Genomic DNA, 18,297 nt, shown 5'->3' with positions numbered 1-18,297 from the left:
TTAAAAATAATTATTTGATCAATTTAATTTAAAATTAAATCAAATTAAATAAATTAAAAATTAAAATTTTAATATTTATAATAAACAATCTGAATTGAGTTAGATAAAAATTAATTTAAATTGAACCGATTTGGTTTAATTCAATTTATTTAGTTCAATTTGGTTGATTAGATTTCTTAATAGATTTTTTATTTTTTATATCTTATTTTTAATATTTTAATCTCTATATTATAAAAAATAATATATTATTATCATTCGATTTAATTTTTTATTTTTTAATTAAAATTAAATTAAATTAAAATAATTAAAATTAAATCGATTCAATGATTTTTCTATTTAAAAAATAATGCATGCTTTTCATATATATATATATATATATATATTCAGACCGTTGAATACTTAATCCGTGTGGAAATAATCAAACTCTATAACTGTGGTAGTTTCCACGCAAGAAAAAAAAGGGGTACAAAGTGGACGTAGTCGACATGGTCACCTGAGAAAGACATATTTTAATTTAATTTAATAAAAAATGGAAATTTTTATGAAAAAATATTTTAATTTTTTAATTTGGCCGTGTTGAATAAGTTAAGTAATTAAAAAATAATAATAATAAAAAAAAGAATTAATCCACGTATCTCTGAATGAGCATTTTTCCACGGTGGCATGAGGTCATTAAGCCATTAATTAGCCATATAGCTTTGCTAAATGGTCCCATCTCTCCCTTTCAGAAGCCCTTTTCCTTTCAACTTAGTCTGTTTAATTAGGTTAGGTGAATTGGTCTGCAGAGGTGGAAAAATTATTTTATACATGTGGAATGGTTGAATATTGATTTTTAATTATAATAAAATTTATATTGCCACTGTAATTAAACTGTTATTTTATATTATAATTTTCATTTTAATTTTAATTAATTTTATTATTTAAATTAAATATTAGTGATCATAGAATATGATACATTATATTTTTCTCTAACTCCGTGATAGATCTGATTTTTTTTATGTTTCATCATATGGTCTATCATATGGGTGTCTCAAATATTCAATTTAATGAAAAGACTTGCAAAATAAGAAATGATGGTCATGGGTTTACTGGAAATGCTCCCGGTGAAGACCGACGTTTAGGTCAGATAGGTTTATGAACTAGATATGGAGCTGAGAAAGAAGTCAGAAAAAGAATAAGGAAAGAGAAGACCTTCTCCTTTTTATCTGCCCCTCACGTTTTTTTCTTTTCTGCTATTATGCTATCTGTTTATGTTACTCAGATCCATACGTACGGACGTGTCAAATTTCTCTCCACGCCAGACAGCCATTTAATTTCTCAGACGGGCGTGCGGGCAGGACTGCGAAGTGACTGGACCGACTTCTCTCCCTCACATCACATCACCGGACTGAGTTTCTTCCTGCTGGGTCAGGGCTCACGATAACTCATTCGGCTCGGCGTGTCTGGATCGAGAGTATAATGAGGGCTCGATGGATTTTGGGTCATTTCTCTTCTCTTAGATCTGGCGTCGCCCAGAGTGAATAAAGTTCGGCGGTCATCAATATAAATCAATGCTATTTGATTGTAGGCATTAAATATTCAATTGAAGGCTGCGTGTTAATCTTCTCCAAACCTCTAACCCCATTTCTTTTTTTTGTCCTCCTATATATTTTCTAAAGAAAAGTGACTCCAGTATATGCCATTATTATGTCACTGTTACGTCTGCTATCCAACGGTGTTGGCTTAAAAATATATATATATATAATTAAAGAATTTTAAAAAAATAAAAAGAGAGAGAATTGACAACAACTTCATAATTATTTTTTTAATATAATTAATTTAAAAACGTTTTAAGTCAAAAAATAATTTCAAAATCAATGAATTAAAACTCGTTAATAACTTATTATTTTCTGATATTTATACTAAATTATTTTAATAATATTAATTATTTTTATAACGGTTATTATTATGACAAATAAACTTTTTATGCCTTACTCTTTTAACTCCTAAATAACAGATTAATAATTCTAAAATTTCACTGTATGGCAGCTTTTCTCCCCCTTTCTTTATCTGGGTTGGATTAAGAAGCCAAAGAAATCTTGGTTGAAGCATCTGCCATTGCAGAGGAAAAGCATCTCAATTTCTTCTCCACGAAGATCTAAGCTCAATCATTTGAGTAACAAAATGTGTTTGATGAAGCACCTACCGTATTATCAAGGTTTCTTGTCTTGTTGTTTTAGGTAGAGAGATGACGACTCATCAAGCAATCAAAAGGAAAAAATAAAAAAATAAAAGGGAAAATTGCTAGAGTTCAAGGGTTGGTGCTTGATTAATAGTGTAAACACGTCAAGGGTTGATAATCCCGTTTGTCCCTTCCCATTTTCTAATGTTTTCTGGTGAGAGAGGCCAGCATCACAAGGCACAAGCATCCCTTGTTCATTAAGCTTTTAAATTTTCAGGTTAAGATTGTGATTATGGGTTGAATACGGAAAGTCCGTTCATTTGTTGAAAAAAGGAAAGAAAAAAAAAAGCCAAATATTTAACTTTCATTTAAAAAAATCTATTTCTGATATTAAACTGTTTTGACACTTCATTTTCACGAAAATAATTTTAATTTTATAAAATACACGTATTAAATTAGAGTACGTCGAGTCCATATAAAAAAACGTCAAGCCTAATTCTATCAAAATTAAATATGCAAATTTATTTTTTAGCGCAAAATCCAAACTAAGTTCGGACAATTCGAATAAAATAAAACTCGAACTTCATAAAAAAAATCCAACTCACCTAATTTGATGAGTCAAGAAAATAAATCTCTCTACATCCAGGACCATATTCATACGGGTTAGGAAATTAAATAACAACTTGATAACGGAAAAAGTAACAGAACATTCACATGTACGACAGTATTGTAGCATAGCGACGATCACAAAAAATAAAAAATAAATAAAGAAAAATGTATTAACCTTTCAAATTAAGGTTACACTAAAGTTTCGAATAAGTTTTAGCTAAAAATATTAATTTCATAGTTTTTGTATCCAATTTATCTTTAATATTAATAGTTAAAATTAATCTAAATAATTACTATTTTATATTTAATCCACAATGATTGTCCCAAACAATTCAGTAGTTATGAGCTAAATATACATAAGTCCGTTCAATCTCTTTTCTTCCCAGATAAGGTATGTTACATTAAATCTTAAAAATTTTGAGCTATATACCTCATAATCATGTATAAGAATTAAATATTTTTTAAAAAATTAAGTGTTAAATGAATTAAATATTTATAAAAATAAGTGTTAAAAGTTACCACAAAATTCAAATTGTCATCGTCTTCCATTCACCCGCATGCGGCCCGAAGCTTCATGTCTCTGATATTGCAGTAAAATTAAAATAATAAACTATTTAACTCTTATATTATAAAAAAATTCTCATTAATTTTTTTACTTTAAAAAAAATATTAAAATATTCTAACATCTTAAAAAGTCTAATTAATTTCTATATTAATTTTACCTATAAGATATTATAATAAAATTTAAAATATTACTGATACAAAATATTAATTAATAATTTTTTTAAAAAATTTAAAAAATCAACTAATAAATTTTTTAAAATTAAAAAATTAACTAGTAAATTATCCATATTATATAAACTAAATAATAATTTTTTCCTTCAAAATTTAAAGGTAGCATGTCTTAAAGCCATTTTAGAAGCAGTAGATAACTAAAGACTGTCAACCACCACCCTTTGGAATGCAGCCACATTCATCAGAAAAATAAAAAGAGAAACAAAATCTGTACAGAGAAAAGTTTCGAATTCCCTTCAGCAATGCACCAAAAATAGAGCAGAAAATCAGAGGTAAAGAAAATAACAAATGGTAAGAAACAGCTGGGAAATGGGGCCTCGAGTTCAGAGGAAAACTGCAAAAAGACCATGAAAAAATGGTCCTAGATGTCCATCATGAGATTATGACAATTCACCATCACATTAATGATACCACCATATAAAAGACTGCTGTAGAAAGGCAGCTTGGAACTGTGATTTCACCTTTACACATGTTCACTCATCCTCTGCTTCTGCTGCACAAAATATGAGTGGATGTATTTGTGTTTTGTGTGTGTGTGTGACAGAGAGAGAGAGACACACGCAGAGAGAGAGAGAGAGAGAGAGAGAGAGAGATGGTGAAGAGGGCACCCTATGGACTGGACAAAGGCTGAGTGTTATCCGAACTATACATAATTTCTGTGACTAATATATCCTATTGTACATATGACCTGCACAACAATTCAATGGAATAGACTGCCTCCTTCAACAGTATCCATTTGATTTTCAGCACCTCAAAAGAATATGTTACACTGTTTGTCGTACACCACCTCCACTTTCTTCACCATTTCATCAACTGAACAAGATTTTTGGAGTTTTCACCAACCAGAGAAGTCTTTGAACTCCCCTGTTGAAACTCCCACTTTCATTTTCTTTGCCACACCATTTGTTGATAAACCAGCATCCATGGTAGCTGATTCAGTTTGAGAATTCCTTGCTTTCAAGTATTTACCGACACCGCCGCCACTTCCCATAGTTCCAGATTCTGTAGTTCCTGTGCCTGGATTGCTATACCATGATCCAACCTTTTCCTGAAATGTCAAAGAAAAAAAAATTGCAAAAGTCATGTCAATCTCAAAGAAAAACCAAAATCAATGAATGGAATATGAAAAGTCGCTACAATACACTCCAGAAACTAACATTTTCTTCATCTTCAGTGGCCTTCTCATCTTTGGCCTCCTCTTGCTCATCTTCTTCATCAGGCTCCGTGTAGGGATTGACAAATACCGTAATAGAATTAATCTTTATCTCCTCCTGTATAAGGAATAGGAGAATCGAAAGCAATATGAGGCAATGATTTCACAAGAAAACTTATCTTTTACTTTCTCAGTGGCTCTTGTGAGCCAGAAAATTATAGATTAAGTCAATTTTCTAATCCACTCGCAATTACATCCTCACCCGCTATATCTCACAACCATGTGATCATCTGTGTGACGCAGAAAACATGATACCAAACTCCGCCAATGTTTAAAGATTCACATTGGCATTTTAAGAACAAGACTGAGTACAAAGATGCAAACCCAACTTGTAAAGACTTTGCTTTATACGACATGAGTGTTATATTTCCATCTTCAATAGCAGCAAGCATTAAAGTAAATGAAAAGCAGTCATGCCTATTACTCGAGGAACAGAGATAAATTCTCCAAAGAAAAGCAGAAAAAAACTAACCAGAGGTCTGTCATTGTCATCAACAGGAACCTTTTCCATTGCTGCCAATGTAGTCAAGCCACCGACAACCCCACCAAACACTGTATGTTTAAAGTTCAAATGATTTGCAGACTTGTAAAGGATAAAAAATTGAGAACCATTGGTGTGGGGCCCACTGTTTGCCATACTAACAACACCTCTTCCAGAATGGAGCAACTTGGAGTTCACCTCATCTTTGAAAGGCTTCCCCCAAATGGATTCGCCTCCTCTCCCAGTACCAGTAGGATCACCACCTTGAATCATGAAATTCCTACACAAAGGATAAAAAGTTTTCTATATCTGATTATAACACAGAATCAACTAAATAGCAAATTAACTTAAGTCAAAAAGAAGTGGCTAATATACCGAATGCTTCTATGAAAAGCAACTCCATTATAGTAGCCTTGCTCACAAAGGGTGATGAAGTTCTCACACGTCCTTGGAGTTATATCACAGTGCAGCTCGATGTTCAAATCACCATGCGTTGTATGCAGTTGAACATATCCTTTCTTCTTTGGATTTTTCTCAACTTTGATATATTCAAAGTCATTTTTGGTGACAGGATCAAAAGAGGTGGAAGTGAAGGATCGTGAAGCAGCACCAGTAGTGTACTGGCTCTTTACCTGAAACAAAATCTCATGTCAAAACTGACATTGAGTTTTAGTCTTTAATATCTTTTACATGTCTGGGAGGAGAAAAGCCAGTAATGTCCAGGGGTATTGTTATGGATTTAATCTAGTTGTTACGGTCACGAGTTATGGATCGCATCACGGGATGGTTGATAGGAAAGAATCTCGTTAGAGAGAGCTCTTACCACCTCCGACTCGTTAACGAGAGAGTCTTAAATCTCATAATTTTAAGAATAAATTCTGCTTGTTTTATTGAATAAAAATAAAGCTCTTATATAGTGGAGATTCACACAATCATATTAATTCTAATTAGAGTACAAATCTAATATAAACAACTATTAGATAAAGAACTCCTAAGATAAAATAACAAAAATCTAATAACAAATGCATAAGATAAGATACTAGAAATAAAATAAGATAGCAAAGATAAAATAACAGATAAATAATCTATTTGTTATGGATTTAATCTATCCGTTATTCATTACAGATATGCAAGTTGTTGGTTCGATAAACCAAAATGCTAAGATCTGAATCAGACCAACTAATTTGTCTTTTGGCTATCAACATTGGAACCTTGCTTGTAAACCAACTATTTTCATTGCTATCCCTAGACAATCCACCAAAATTCCTCTGCCCTACACCTGGCAGGGAGCAAAATATTAGCAGGCTCTAAAGCTCAGAAAAGAAAAGCAAAAAATCTTGATTGCCACATTTTTAGTCTTTTCTTTCTTTAAAAAATTATTAGAAAAACTTCAACCAAAAAAGAAAAAACAGAGAGAGAGAATTTTGCAATGGCTTGAAAATTTCAATCAAATACCCATAAATAAGAAATCAGCACCATGCAGGAATTTTCAATTAATTATATCAATTCGAAAAAAATGCAACTTAAGCCAAATTTCAATATTTAATACCCATTATACACACACACACACTCATGTAACCTTCAATCAGCAGTTCAATACCCAACAGATTACCAGAGAGTAACCCTTGAAATTCCCATCACATTTAACTGTCAACAACAATAGGATGGAGGAGAACTTTTCTAGTTAAGAGAGATTGAACAAGCAGGGAGAGAATTCTCCCAATCAAACCCAGATGCATGGCTAATCATACACCTCATGGCTTCTCTGGCAGCAGCTGGAAACCACGAGGTCACCTAGAGGCATGGAGAGAGACAAAGAAAGGTCCTATAGATGACCTTTCTACAAGTTTGAGCTCACAACTGAGAATTGCAGCCCTAGCAATAGCATCCCCATCAGCCACAATGAATGTGAAAAGAGTAGCCAATTTTACATTGAAAGTAGGATAATAAGGGAGTTTGGATTGAGTTCAAGATCACCTATGAGAGGAGAGAACCATAAACATAGAGAGGATAGTGAAGAAGGGGAGGCTGGTCTGGAGGCAGAAAGGAGCAAGAAAGAGAATGCATATTTGACCCTAATCCTAACATAATTTATTTAGGTTGAGTTCGGTGTTGAGTTTTTTCCTTCAAGTTCAAAATATCCAGTTTTTCAAAATTCATAAATTGCAACCAAACCAATACTGAATCCAATCTGTTCACTTTTTGGGTTATAAACCAGTTTTGTTCAGCCATAGTAACATACAGATTGTCAAATGATAAGCAAAATTTCAATTGCAGGAATTACGACTTTATCACAAAGTTTATAATGAACGGAATTCAAATTATGTACTCCTGAATACTGGCATAAACATCATGCGTGCAATTAGAGCATCTCAGCCAGATCTATGACACCATAAAAGAAAATTTGGTCAACATACAGAGAGAAAGGAGGCATATGGAAAATAGAACTCAAAAAAAAAAAAAAATCATTGGTTTAGATCTATAGCATATGCTGTTGCGTGTAAGGATTAGGGAAAGATCAAGATTGAACAAACTAACCATCTTTGCATTAACAGGTGCCCTCTCACCAGCCATGTGCATGGCTATCCGAGCAGCAGTTTTATCACCTGATGCAGCTTTAGCTGCAGCAGCACTTCTCCCATGTACTGCAGCAGATGCAGCATCTACAATACTATATGCTTGTGGGGGCTTAGACTGTCCATTTGAATCTGATTTTGAATCCTCTTTAATACGTGACCTTGCAGCCAAAATAGTAGCAAGGGCAGCAGCTCTTTCTTTTTGTGCCTTGCTGCCACCTCCACCATGAAGTGCAGTTTCCTTTGCTTTTTCAGTCCCAAGCTCCTCCAGCATCTGCTTCATATCTCCATTAGCATTTATGTTATATGTTGCATCTGAATTCATCTTCTTTAGCTCTAGAAGATTGAACTGAAGGTTATTATTATGAAAAAGAAAGGATAAAGAAGAATCTATTAGCAATGATGAATCTAGCCTCACCTTCATCATCAACTTTCAGACCATGCTTAACATGGTCAAAATCCAGTGTGACCCTACTGTCAAGTGCATTTGGATTCTGAAAAGCATACAAGCAGAAATAAGGGTGCTTCTACTCATCATAATATTCATGCTAGAAGAAACTGCCAGCATGCTTCAACATAGTCAAAGATCAATGCATCTCAAAGTTATGAATACCTGAATTGTTATCAAGTCTTCCTTAGTGAATGGCTCATCAGTAAGAAGCTCCTTCCAGTTTTTGGTCTTGATGTTTAATTCTTTAATTGCCTACAAGATAAAAAGCGTACAATAAAAAATCGTACAAAAAAATTAACAGAAAACTACTGCTACTAATAATTCAATATGCAACAAACCTCATAACAAAAAACATTCCCTGTAGTCTTTACAGCAACTATATGCGTAAATTCAGTAAAAACTTTGTTTAGCACAGGACAATGATACTCTCCTGCAGACATTAACAATGGTTAAGACATGAATATATGCTAAAGGCGAATAACAACCCAGAAAAGAAAGAGACGGCATCTGCATAAAGTAAACAAAACAGTAATTAATATTGCGAGAAACAATCACATTCTGCAATTAGAGAACTACAAGTGTTTTAGGAAAACAATTCTTATGAGGAAAGTTTTTCCAAAAACAAAGAATGAGTATAATACTACTCGTAATAACATGAATAGTAGTTATGTATTTCATTTTTATACATATAACCTACATGGATAGTGCTACTAGTTCTTTTTCAACTATGCAGCTGCAATTGAACTCATTGAAGAACAACTGTTCCATCTTCTTCTCCAGTGACATTAATTTCACATAACACAATCAAAGAGACAAAAAATCTAATGTGCCTCCCAGAAACATACTAATAGTAGCTGGGACTCTGCACAAACACTTGTATGTAGCCAAGACCAACCTAGAATGCACCAGGCCCATGAAGACACAGCCCTGGGTACTGCGTATCTGGCGCACATATATTTATGAAGCAACAATAAAAAGTCTAAAATAAAATAATGCATAGCACATATTTGCACCCCTGTACTTAATTAAAAAAGTCTCATAGGAACTTAAACCTTGAAAAGATCTCATGACACACTTGAACTATTTAAAAGTATAATTAAAATGATTTTACAAACCCAATTAGCACATAATGTGAATCTTTTAAAGCATTCTCAGACCAATTTAAATACAAGGAGAAGATTCTTTGAGTGTAATCAGAATTCATATTGTGTATGATTATTACTACCAAGTTATTGACTGTTAATGTTGAATTTGGACAGTAATCTGAGGCTTGTGGATACATGTTAGTGCGTTTGAAGTTCACACTATCTTGTACTAAGATTGTGAGATTATATTAATTATACTTTAAATAGCTTAGATGTGTCATGGGACATTTTCAAAGTTCAAGGTGTCGCCCAGAATTTTTTTAGCAAAGTTCGGAAGTGTAAATATGTATTTGGTCTCATAATAATAACAACAACAACAACAACAAATAGGATTGTTCCAAGCAATTAATCTATTGCCCATTAACTTTAACTGTGGATGGAATTCTCTCCATGAGTTTCCATCATTCCCTAACTTGATTGCAATAAGTACTTTAAACAGCATAATGTCAGGAGGATGATACGAATAAATTTATATGGATTATGCTTCAAACCATAATTCAAACTAAATTTTATATGACTTGAAAGCAATTTTCACTACTCTAGACATTCATAAATTCAGAAGAAGTGCTAAACTGATTTTTTTTTTTTAAAAAAAAAAGCAAGAAATTGAATTATAACTTAATATTAAATAAAGCCAAAACCTTCAGCATTCTTGTGGAAAGTGAGTGGGATAAGATCCTCCTGTTTGAGCGGAGCTCCAGTTACTGGATGTTTCCCATACTTCCTTATGTACGGAGTAATGTTCCTGTACATAAATTTCAAAACCAAAATTACGTTACCATCAAATTTAGCCACAAAAAAGTAGTCTGAAAGTAGAAAATTCAAGAAGAAGCAACAGAGACACGAACATTAAATCGAAGACGCTTCCATCTGCTGTGCCCACTGGATACTCAAATGGGGTAAATGTAAGACTGCGAAAAAAATGATAAGCAAACAAAGAAATAGAAAATTCAGTGCTCTATAGTAAAACAAAAATAGCATTACAAGGAAGGGGAAGGATACATACGCGCAGCAGTAGAAGGGAAGGCGCTTGAAACGGACGACCTCTTTGGATTTGGCGCCGCCCCATTCGGTGGCCCATTCCGTTTTCGTTATGAACATTCGATCTTTGCTATGCTGTTTCTTCCCCATCTTTCTGTTGCTTCGTGGAGCTTACAAATCAACGGTGATATCAAAACTTAGGGTTTTTTTTCGGCAATCTATATTTGAGGAGTTCTCCAAATCAATTTCTAGAAATCTGATCCTTCTGCTCTCTTTTTCTCCTTCTTTGCCACCGAAGAAAGGAAGAGGAAATTGGCGGGCACGAGATGTTAATGCTCAAATGTTTGAGAGGTTTGTGACGGTGAGGCTCGCCGACATCAACGTTGAATCGGCGAGAGATGCATGGAACCTCCGATTGGGTCAGGGGCAGCCCATATAGGCTACCACTTGACTAATTGGGCCAAGTTAGCCCAGAAAAGCCCATTGTTTTACTTCCAAAACCTTAAACCCCTAAACAAAAACAACGCTGCAATCTGGAAATATGGAACCTCAGCTGCATAAAGGCAAATGGGAGGGCCGACCAGTAGCAGCAGCAGCGGTGAGGAGGAGGATGCCAATTGGAAAGCGGCTATCGAGTCAATAGCTGCCACTACTACTTTTGGCAGCAAAGTTTTTGGCAACAGTTCGAATGGCTCAACATCTCATTCCACTTCTAATAGAGATGTTGAAAGTGAGCAAACCCAGAATTCCCAAAAGCTCAAGCACTACCAACTCAAGGTCACTGCTCTCCTCATCCTAATTTAAATTGCTCCTTTTACATGTTAATAGTTCGATTTTTATCTCATGGGATGAAAATGTTTCGGGAAAAGGATGTATATTTTGCTGGTTTTGTATACGTGAGGGGGAGTGTGGTCTCTGTGAAACGCGTAGGTGGATATTGGTGGTCAACTTTAGTCGCTCTCAACAAAAATGATAAGGACATTTGAAAACTCTTAGTAAATACCCACGAGCCCTTGTGGCTCGTTTGGTGCTGGAAGAGCTTCCAAGATGATCGTAGATTTGGAGTTTCTTTGTTCAAGCTAGCGATGAGCCAAGCTAGACTCAGCCTATGTTGTAGAGACTGGTATTCTTAGTGTTCTCATGTGCACCATGAAGGGCAAAAATTTTTCTTTATAAGAGTTTGTGATGCATGGAGTAGAGAATTGCATGTGCTAGTTGTGATGTGGATATGATATATTGATATTGATCGGGAGGTTGATATTCGGTTCACATAATTATTGTTATTTGGCTATAACTACAGAGAGATCATTTTCAACCTTGTCATGGGTGGATTATTCGCATGCTGTTTTATCACTTCATTTGGCTTTTGTAATTTGTTTAAATTGCATTGGCTTAGTGACTTGTTGTCTGATTATCTATTTAGATTCTAAGTAGTTATAATTTGGTTTCCTATATGTATCTTCATCTATTGGAATCCTACATTGTCTCATTTTTATGCAAAGATCCACTTCCAAGTTCATTTTTTAGGGACCATTAAATATAATGTGCATAATCTTAAAAATCATAGTTAAGAGTAGGTATCGTTTTTGCCTATATTCAAGTTATTCAAATATAAGGATACTGTAAAAAATATTTAGATTCTTGTACAGCAAACAAGAAAACTGTTTCCTATTTCAATAATTCCAATTTTAACTTGTTTCCATTTCCACAGTTAACCAAATATGATCAATTTGTGTTCAGCATCGCCTTACTGATAGTGCCTATATATATATATATCCCCCACATTTTCAGCTTCAAGTGTTATGTATTTCGATTTCTTTGCTGTTTTTTTTTTTTTTTACTTTGTAATTTACCAGTAGAAGCTAATGGCAGGCACAAAAGCTTTTAGATGACATCTTAGGAAAGACCTTAGTATTGGTGAGTGAGCCCATTCATGCTCCTGATAATCCCATTGCAGATGGTGGAGTGCGGCTATTTAAACATTCTCCTGCTGGGATAATATTTGATCATAGAGGTGAGTGCATCTCTTTTTGTCTGTGTGTATTAAGTTTTCAGTGTTTGCTTAATGGAATGATGGTTCTCTCAATTGGTTGTTAGTTATAAATCAGCACTATCGACCCACTGCTTTGGTGACGTTAATCATGCAAGGCAAATGACCTGTTTCCTGAGTTATTTATATGAGTTGTCCATCATAACTGTCTCAGCCAGCCATAGGTTCAAAATTTGTTGTAGATGACAAACCCATAGATCATTTAGTTTAGATAACAAGCCAAGAAAGCAGCACACTTGGAGCAAAATTTTATGTGGGATATGCCTTATTTACACAAGAGCTGCTTTTGTTGGCTAATATTCTGCTAAAAGCTGAAATTATTGAACTTCATGTTGCCAATGGAGTAGTTTGCATGATTGGAGAGTTACTATTCTCTGGATGCAACTCCGTCCTGCACTCTTCATACACTCTTGCCACATTGTACACTGAAGCTTATGTGTGCTACTGTCACTGCCAGATGAAATTCAAGGGCCCAGAAAGCGACCAAGAATTCTACCTGGGTATGACATTGACGAGAAATCAAAGAAGGTTTGCTTCTTAATGGACTTTTTACCGTTGATATGTTAAAACGACAAAATCTTACTCAGAATCTTATGATATCTTGCAGTTTAGACGGCAAATCAGATCTGTTGCTGTGGATGGAGCAGACATAATTGCTGCAGCAAGAGAGAAGGGCCAAAAAGCATTAGCTAAATTGGAAGCCAAAGAAGCAGCAGCAAAAGCAAAAGCCAAAAAGGAAGAGGAAAGAGTTGCAGAATTGAAAAGAATCCGGGGGGAGAAATGGCTACCCTCCATTGCAAAGGAAATGCAGGTAACTTTGGATTCATGCAATTCTCTGTCCTCTCTTATTGTTTCTATCAGAGAATTTGACTTCAATCTTTTAATCATCTGTTGGCTGCTTCTCTTGTCTGTCAGTTAAACAGAAATAACGGGCAAAAAGTGTAGGCAAATATCCATTTGGGTTGATATTTCTGCCTCACAGCTGACCTGAGACAGGTGTATTTGTGGCTTAATATGGCAGATCGCCTCCTAGAAAAGAACTCCATGGTTGAGATGCTTCCATCAAGACGAGCAATTATAGAATTTCAAACTTTGTTCTTATTATTTGTGTACAAATTTATATCATGAAATTTATTGGATGTTGAATACTTTTCCATTTCATAATTGGCAAGTGAAATTCTAGTCATGAGTTCTAGTTAAATGTCACGGGCTCACTGCTACACAGATGGCCTTAGATAGTAAGGAATCCCCTCAATGAGCCAGTATCATATTTCAAGTCCAACAATTAATTATGGAATTATAGAATTAAACCACGTATAAAATTGAATTTGTAATAATTCTATGAGTACATGGTGCATGCACAATAATATTACTTCAGAATACTCTGATCGTGTCAAGACAATGTGCATGTTCATTTAGTTCAAATTCTAGAGAATTGTCTTGTCAGTTTAAACTAAAATGTTAGTTAAATTCAATTCTTATTTGTAGGGCATATGACGATGATTATTTAAACTTTTCTCCATTCGACACTGAAACTAATAAAATGCTGAATTAATTTAGTTTTTGAAATTAATTGGGGATAACTATGCACATGCAAAAAAAATTAATTAGTATCTTTCATTATAAATAGGAGTACTCAAAACCTTTTTAGGGTTGTTTCTCCAAAATTAGATATCTTGAATTTTATACTTAATATTACATTCTTCTAAATTTGTGGTATTCATTTTATTTTTTTTGTAAACATAAATACATATAATCGCATGATACACTATATTGAAATGTTAACTTAGCATAAAATTTCTATTATTAATCTAACGTCAACACAAATATTTTGAAAATAATTATGTATTTCAGGAATTAAAAAAGTTTGAAGACATATACACATGCAAAATATTATTTAATGAACTCATTGAATTGTACAAGTCAATATTGTTAATGAAAACTAAAATTTACATTCATCTGAAATATGAATCTACGTGCTATGTGTGATATATTATTTATTGATAAATATTATTGAATTCACGATATATATTGTAAATTTTTATTTTACATATAAGTTTTTAAAGCAAAATAAAGGTCAATGTGACTAAACATATATACAGTGTAAATTTTTATTTTATATATAAGTTTTTAAAGCAAAATAAAGGTCAATGTAGCTAAACATATAGTAAGGCTAAAAGTCTGGAAGTGCCGGTAAGGCTACGGACCTAAATACTCAGAATAATACTTAAAAATTTCAGTAAAGCCACAAAATTGAATCCTCGAAAGGCTCAAAAGATGGGTTTGCCATCTTCTCAGCGCTGCTCTCAAGAAGTAGAGGCTTTTTTTCTCTTGTTTCTATGATAACAAGCTATTCTTTATTTCTTCTATTATTTTCTAATTTATTTTCTTTCTTTCAAATCTTATCAATTAAATTTCTTCTATTATATTGTGATTATGGCTGAAGATGGTATTGATGATGATGTGGCGAAGATGTATCGAAGGTTGAATTTGGAGGATGAGAATGGGCAGATTGAATATGTGGATGTGGAGACGATGGAGGAATCTGTCGAAGAGGAAGTTGATTAGAAATTTTATGTGATTTGTCAGCTGTTAATAGAGAAATCGATCAATTTCCAAATTTACAAACAAATAATGTCTAGTAGTTGGAGGCCTGTAAAAGTTGTTATGATTAAGGAATTGGAGAATAATGCTTTTTTATTTCAATTCTTTCATCATTTAGATGCGGATCATGTTGTGAGAGGAGCTCCATGGAATTATCAACAAGTTCCATCATCGTTGCATGTATTACAGCCGAAGCAGAGGTTCAAGTTCACAACTTACCATTAGGTTTTATATCAGAAAAATATGCTAATGATTTTGGTGAGCATGTTGGTGAATATTTAGAGTCTGATCCTAAAAATTATTCGAAGACTTGGGGGGAGTATATGAAGATCAGGGTAAGACTAGACGTTAGGAAACCATTGAAAAAGAAACTTGAAGTGAAGAGACCAAAGTGTGATTGGGAAAAGGTGGAATTTAAATATGAATCATTGATTACATTTTGTTATTTTTGTGGTATTTTTAGTCATACAGATAAATTTTGTCGTCTGCTTTATGATATGCCCCATATTCCACCTGAAAAGTTTTTGTTTAGTCCATGGCTAAAAGTAGAAACAAAAAATGTATCACAGGTCGGGTCAAAATGCCTCCATTTTAAATATGATTTGGTGGAGGAGGGAAGGAAGGTGGTGGAGCAGTTTATTCTGGTAGCCAAACCTGCGACGGAAAAGGGAGATGGCAGTAGCATGGCGGTGGATAGGGTGGCAATTCGAAATTCAAAATTGAAGGATAAGGGGATAGTTGTTTGAGTTTCTCAACCCATCACATTAATATACATGTGAATATTGAAAGAATGCAGGCTTAGAGGCTTACGGGATTTTATGGGGTCCTGAGCATAGTTTGAGATGTAATGGTTGGTCTTTGTTGGAGTCCTTATTAGTCAAATTGGACAGGCCTTGGTGTGTGCTAGGAGATTTTAATGATATTCTCTAGCCTTCGGAGAAATAAGGGGAAGGTAATCAACCAAGGGCTATGATTGAAGGTTTTAGAAGAACTTTGGATAATTGTAACCTTTTTTACATGGGTTATGATGGCCCCCTTTTTACATGGCAACGGAAGAACTGGTGAGGCTTTAATTAGGGAAAGACTGGATCATGCAGTATCAACAGAAACGTGGAATAATTTATTTACAATGACAAAACTTCATGTGTTGGAATCAGATGTTTCTGATCATATACCTATTTTGCCTTGCCTTGGTGGTACAGCTAAATCATTGGGTGGCAAAACGGTTTAGGTTCGACAATTCTTGGAAATTAGAAGTTAATTGTATGAGGTGGTTGAAGAAGGGTGGCGAAAGTCTGCTCCAATGGAGTTTTCAATTCGGGTGGAAGGTTATGTTAGCCGATTGAGAAATTGGGCAAAAAATCATCATGCTGAATCTCGAAAATAGTTGAAAGAGGCTAAGCAGCATCTAAAATTCCTTCACAGACAGAAAGGTGGCTGAAGCTTACTATTCTGGTTTGTTGTTACCGAATGAAACTGCAGGTTATTCAAACTCCAAATTTTTTCATAGGATGGTTTCCAATTGACAAAAGAAAATTTATGTTTCTCAATTGAAGGATGAATCAGGAAATTAGGTATTTTGGGAAAACGGTTTACCCAATTTGATTATTGATTTTTATGAACAGTTGTTTACGTCAGCACAAGAAAGTATGGAGGTTATTTTTCAGTTTGTACAAAGGAAGGTAACTGAAGCAAAATATTTTTTTTAACATTGCAGTAGAAGCAGTTGGGCTTTTTGTAAATTTATGTGCTGAAGATTTTTTTATTTGTGGATTTAGAATTCAGAAAAAAATTATTTGTAGATTTAGGGTTGATGTTAAGTTGCATTTAAATTGAGTGTTTGGCGCATATTTGATAAGTGTCAAATCATTATTTATTTTTTTTTAATTTTTAAAAATGGTCTGACGCCATTTAGAGAGTCGCTAGATTATTATTATATTAATTAATTAATATATTATTTTTATATTGTATTAATTTAATAATTATATTTATATTATATTTTTTTATAATAAATTTTTTATAATATATTTTATTAATTTTAATATGTTTTTATAATAATATTATAATTAAATAATACTAATTATAAATTTATTTATATATTATTATTATATATATATATAAATACTGAATTAAATCATTAATAAAAAAATAGATTAATTAATTAATATAAATATTTAATTTTTTTTATCAAATGGAGATTGGAAGTAAATTTGAAATCTCTTAAATTTATGAATATTTAAAATTATAAAAATTAAATTTATTTTTATTGGACTGCTGTTATGCGGTTTTACATAATTACAGAATAATATTAATATCCTAATATTTAAGAGAGTTATAAAATATATAATTATATGATTTAATAACTACTGTGTTTATCTCATTTTAGGAAATGCTAAATCTAAAAAAGTAAAATACACGCAAAGTTTTAGAATTTCACTTCATTTAGCCAGTCTAGCATCTTCGGTCCTGATCCAGACACGGGGACAGATCGGACCGCTCGCAAGCCCCGGTTCAGCATGAAGAGTCCAGCCCAGTGATGTGACTTGAAGAAGTACAGCAGGTCCAATTACTTTATAGTTCTACCCGCATTAAATCTCATTATTCTGGATATCATACTATCATGATTAAATATATAAAAATAATTCGATTGCGATTAAATATATAAAAATAATTTAATACTGTTGTATATATTTATTTAGTAATAATTTTTTTATTATTTTAATAAATTAATACAGTAATTTTTTAATCACATAATAATGTTATTTTATAACTCTACAAATTACTAAAATCAGTTATAAACGGTTATTATATTTTGTAAAAATATTTTTAATATATAAAAATATTAAAGGGACTATACACAAAAATATTTAAAATTATAATATTATCTATTATTATGCTATTTAAACGTATATAAAATCACTTTACTGAATATAAAATATTTAAAATTATTATATTATTGTGCTATTAGGTATTATATGAGAATACTGAATTATAAATTATCAAAAAGAAATAAATTAATTAATTAATTTAATCACATAATAAATTAATTAATAATATAATTTTATTTTATAATTTTAAATATTAATATATTTATATATTAATATTTAATATATTTTACTATTAATATTTAAATTAAAAATATTATTCACCTTATATAATTTTAGTGTTATAAAATTAATATTATTATGTAATTATGTATATTGTTATAAATTAAGCTTATTCTGTGATTAT

General features: G+C 32.7%; 2 protein-coding genes across 2 annotated transcripts; one reads left to right on the top strand and one right to left on the bottom strand.

Moving 5' to 3' along the window:
• Positions 1-3,774: 3,774 nt before the first annotated feature.
• LOC110628101 (peptidyl-prolyl cis-trans isomerase CYP65) lies at positions 3,775-10,805 on the bottom strand. The gene is made up of 11 exons (XM_021774594.2): positions 10,438-10,805; positions 10,280-10,342; positions 10,073-10,176; positions 8,625-8,716; positions 8,449-8,538; positions 8,254-8,329; positions 7,798-8,171; positions 5,635-5,891; positions 5,251-5,539; positions 4,723-4,836; positions 3,775-4,613 (listed from the first exon to the last, which is right to left on the bottom strand). The coding sequence occupies exons 1-11, from the start codon at positions 10,560-10,562 to the stop codon at positions 4,401-4,403; spliced, it is 1,797 nt and encodes a 598-aa protein (XP_021630286.1). The 5' UTR covers positions 10,563-10,805; the 3' UTR covers positions 3,775-4,400.
• Positions 10,806-10,834: 29 nt separating this feature from the next.
• On the top strand, positions 10,835-13,663 carry LOC110628102. Its single transcript, XM_021774595.2, has 5 exons — positions 10,835-11,189; positions 12,285-12,426; positions 12,920-12,990; positions 13,070-13,273; positions 13,378-13,663. Exons 1-5 carry the CDS (start codon positions 10,980-10,982, stop codon positions 13,405-13,407), a joined length of 657 nt encoding a protein of 218 aa, XP_021630287.1. The 5' UTR covers positions 10,835-10,979; the 3' UTR covers positions 13,408-13,663.
• Positions 13,664-18,297: the final 4,634 nt, after the last annotated feature.

Source organism: Manihot esculenta, chromosome 12, assembly GCF_001659605.2.
Source record: "Manihot esculenta cultivar AM560-2 chromosome 12, M.esculenta_v8, whole genome shotgun sequence".
NCBI lineage: Eukaryota > Viridiplantae > Streptophyta > Magnoliopsida > Malpighiales > Euphorbiaceae > Manihot > Manihot esculenta.
This window is presented reverse-complemented; position numbering and strand designations above follow the sequence as displayed.

Bases quoted from the DNA above. Each gene is read 5' to 3' on its own strand.
- LOC110628102 (XM_021774595.2), top strand. From the start codon at position 10,980: ATGGGAGGGCCGACCAGTAGCAGCAGCAGCGGTGAGGAGGAGGATGCC. The intron at 12,427-12,919 runs GTGAGTGCATCT...TGTCACTGCCAG, and splicing joins GATAATATTTGATCATAGAG to ATGAAATTCAAGGGCCCAGA. The intron at 12,991-13,069 runs GTTTGCTTCTTA...GATATCTTGCAG, and splicing joins TTGACGAGAAATCAAAGAAG to TTTAGACGGCAAATCAGATC.
- LOC110628101 (XM_021774594.2), bottom strand. From the start codon at position 10,562: ATGGGGAAGAAACAGCATAGCAAAGATCGAATGTTCATAACGAAAACG. The intron at 10,177-10,279 runs GTTCGTGTCTCT...ATTTATGTACAG, and splicing joins GGAAGCGTCTTCGATTTAAT to GAACATTACTCCGTACATAA. The intron at 8,717-10,072 runs GTTTTGGCTTTA...TAATGTCTGCAG, and splicing joins TTTCCACAAGAATGCTGAAG to GAGAGTATCATTGTCCTGTG.